The sequence below is a fragment of the Egretta garzetta genome, unplaced genomic scaffold (assembly GCF_000687185.1).
Source record: "Egretta garzetta isolate BGI_Z169 unplaced genomic scaffold, ASM68718v1 scaffold842, whole genome shotgun sequence".
Classification (NCBI taxonomy): Eukaryota; Metazoa; Chordata; class Aves; order Pelecaniformes; family Ardeidae; genus Egretta; species Egretta garzetta.
In genome coordinates, this window is record NW_009258960.1 from 25,539 (window position 1) to 27,742 (window position 2,204).

Genomic DNA, 2,204 nt, shown 5'->3' on the forward strand with positions numbered 1-2,204 from the left:
AAGAGGTTCCAGGTGAACGGGAGGAAGAACTTGTTGACTGTGAGGGTGATGGAGCCCTGGCCCAGGCTGCCCAGGGGGGCTGTGGAGTCTCCTTCTCTGGAGATCTTCAACCCCCGCCTGGCCGCTGTCCTGTGCCCCCTGCTGTGGGTGAGCCTGCTTGGGCAGGGGGGTGGCACTGGGTGATCCCCCGAGGTCCCTTCCAACCCTTGCGATTCTGTGAGTCTGTGAATTCCTTCTGCTTCAGAAGCGCAGTGTCAAGAAGTAATGAAGTCGGTTACTGGCGTGGGAAAAGCTATTTTCCTTGTGGCCTCTTCCTGAGCTCTGATTCCCCACCAGAGCCACTCATGATCCTTTGAGTTCTGGCTCTTAAAAAGGCTGAAGGCCACGAGAGCAGGTCCTGGACAGCCGGGATGGGTCGCTCGGACGCCGTTTGGAAAAGCAGGGGTTGTGCCTGCTGGGCTGCCGGGCGCTGCTCCTGCAGACGCCGCTGGTTAAAGCGCTGGCCAAGGTCAGCAGCCACCAATCTGCATTTCACCAAATCGTTGCCTGTTAAAGCTGATTTCGGGGTGTGACTGATGTCAGAAAGAGCTTGATTTGTCGGCAGCAAAGAGTTGTGGCTGCCTGCTGAGCTACCCAGGGGGCTTCATTCCTGGCATCCGTGGGGCATTTCACCGTATCCCGTTGCTTCCTGGGCTGCCCAGGGAAGGGGTCGAGTCCCCAGCCCTGGGGGGATTTAACAGCCGGGCAGAGGCGGTGCTGAGGGCCAGGGTTTGAGGGTGGGATGGCAGGGGTAGGGGAACGGTTGGGCTCGATGATCTTAAAGGGCTTTTCCAACCAAATGGTTCCATGATCCTCCTAGGTTGCCAAGTTTATCGGCTCCCCGCCTGGCTACGTGGGCCATGAAGAGGGTGGGCAGCTCACCAAAAAGCTGAGGCAGTGTCCGAATGCTGTGGTGCTCTTCGACGAGGTTGACAAAGCCCACCCAGATGTCCTCACCATCATGCTGCAGCTCTTCGATGAGGTAAATCCCCGTTTCAGGGCCAGGGTTTGCACGGGGGCCGTTCGGAAGGTGACGGTAAGCAGTGCAAGGGACAACGGCTGCAGGAGATGTCCTGGAGCAGAGCTGAAATGCTCCGGATCAAGAGTCCCTTCCAAAAAATCATGAGCCAACCGGTTGGCCTCTTAACACCAGGAAACAGGATGATGGTGAGGTCTCCTGGTGGAATAAATGACATCTCTAGGCAAAGAAAAAGCCAGTGAGGGGAGGGTTGGGAACGTGAGGTTGGGAATTGGGTTGTCCTGTGCCACTGGGAAGGTGTGACGGTGCGGACCACATCATGAGGATACTGCTCAGGAAGAGCCGGCCCAGTGACAGATCGGTGTGGGAATAGCTGGGCTGCCCGTCGGTGGCAGGAGCGGCAAGAGGAGGCCCGAGGGCGATGGCCCATGCCACGTCGCCACCCAGTGCCCACCTCCCGTCTACACCTCCGTGGCACGGAGGAGACCCCTCCCAGGTCCCAGGCTCAGGGTGTTGTCACAGCATTGGAAAAGCTGGGTGGTCTGGGGACTGCATAGCCCCTTGGTATCCCAACGGGTCAGGTCGTGTTAATTGCTGATCAGGCTGGTTAACTCATGACTTCTCGGGTGGCTTGTGGTTTCTCCCTCACCTTTCCTCCCCCAAACATAGAATCATAGCGTGGTTTGGATTGGAAGGGACCTTAGAGATCATCTACTTCATGGGCAAAGCTCTTCAGCTGACTGCCTAGCAGGAGTCTGGAGCTGCCTCCCGGGACTTCAGCCATCTCCAGAGGAAGCTCTTGGAGATGCCTGGGAGGAGCTACCAGCATGGACCTGCCTCAGGACACACAAAGCTCCTTGGGTAGCTGCCTCAGAGGAGCCGGGGGCCCCCGAAAGCATTGCGTATGCCGGGGGCAGGTCCGTGCCCGCTAGCTCTCCAGGAAAACTCCCAGGCAGCTCCAGGAGCGTGTTGGCCGCCTCCGGAGGCAGCTGGCGTCCCAGGCAGCAGCCCCCGACGCCCCCAGGGGAGGCACCGGGGAGTTCTGTCGATGTCGGAGGCAGGCCCGTGCCCGTAGCCCCCCGCTGATCCTCCCCAGCACCTCCGTGCCCAACGCTACCCAGGCGGGCTGGTGGGAGCCAGGGACACGCGCCCGCCTCCAGGCTCTGCATCTCCCGCCGAGCCCCCG

General features: G+C 60.0%; 1 protein-coding gene across 1 annotated transcript in view; it reads left to right on the forward strand.

The window, feature by feature from the left end:
- Nucleotides 1–2,204, forward strand: part of CLPB (caseinolytic mitochondrial matrix peptidase chaperone subunit B) — a gene marked incomplete at its 5' end in the record, with an annotated part of 11,177 nt that overhangs the window by 6,856 nt on the left and 2,117 nt on the right. The window contains one exon of the mRNA XM_035890189.1: nucleotides 860–1,021. Within this exon, the coding sequence (XP_035746082.1) occupies nucleotides 860–1,021 (162 nt within the window). The remainder of the gene's footprint in view (nucleotides 1–859; nucleotides 1,022–2,204) is intronic.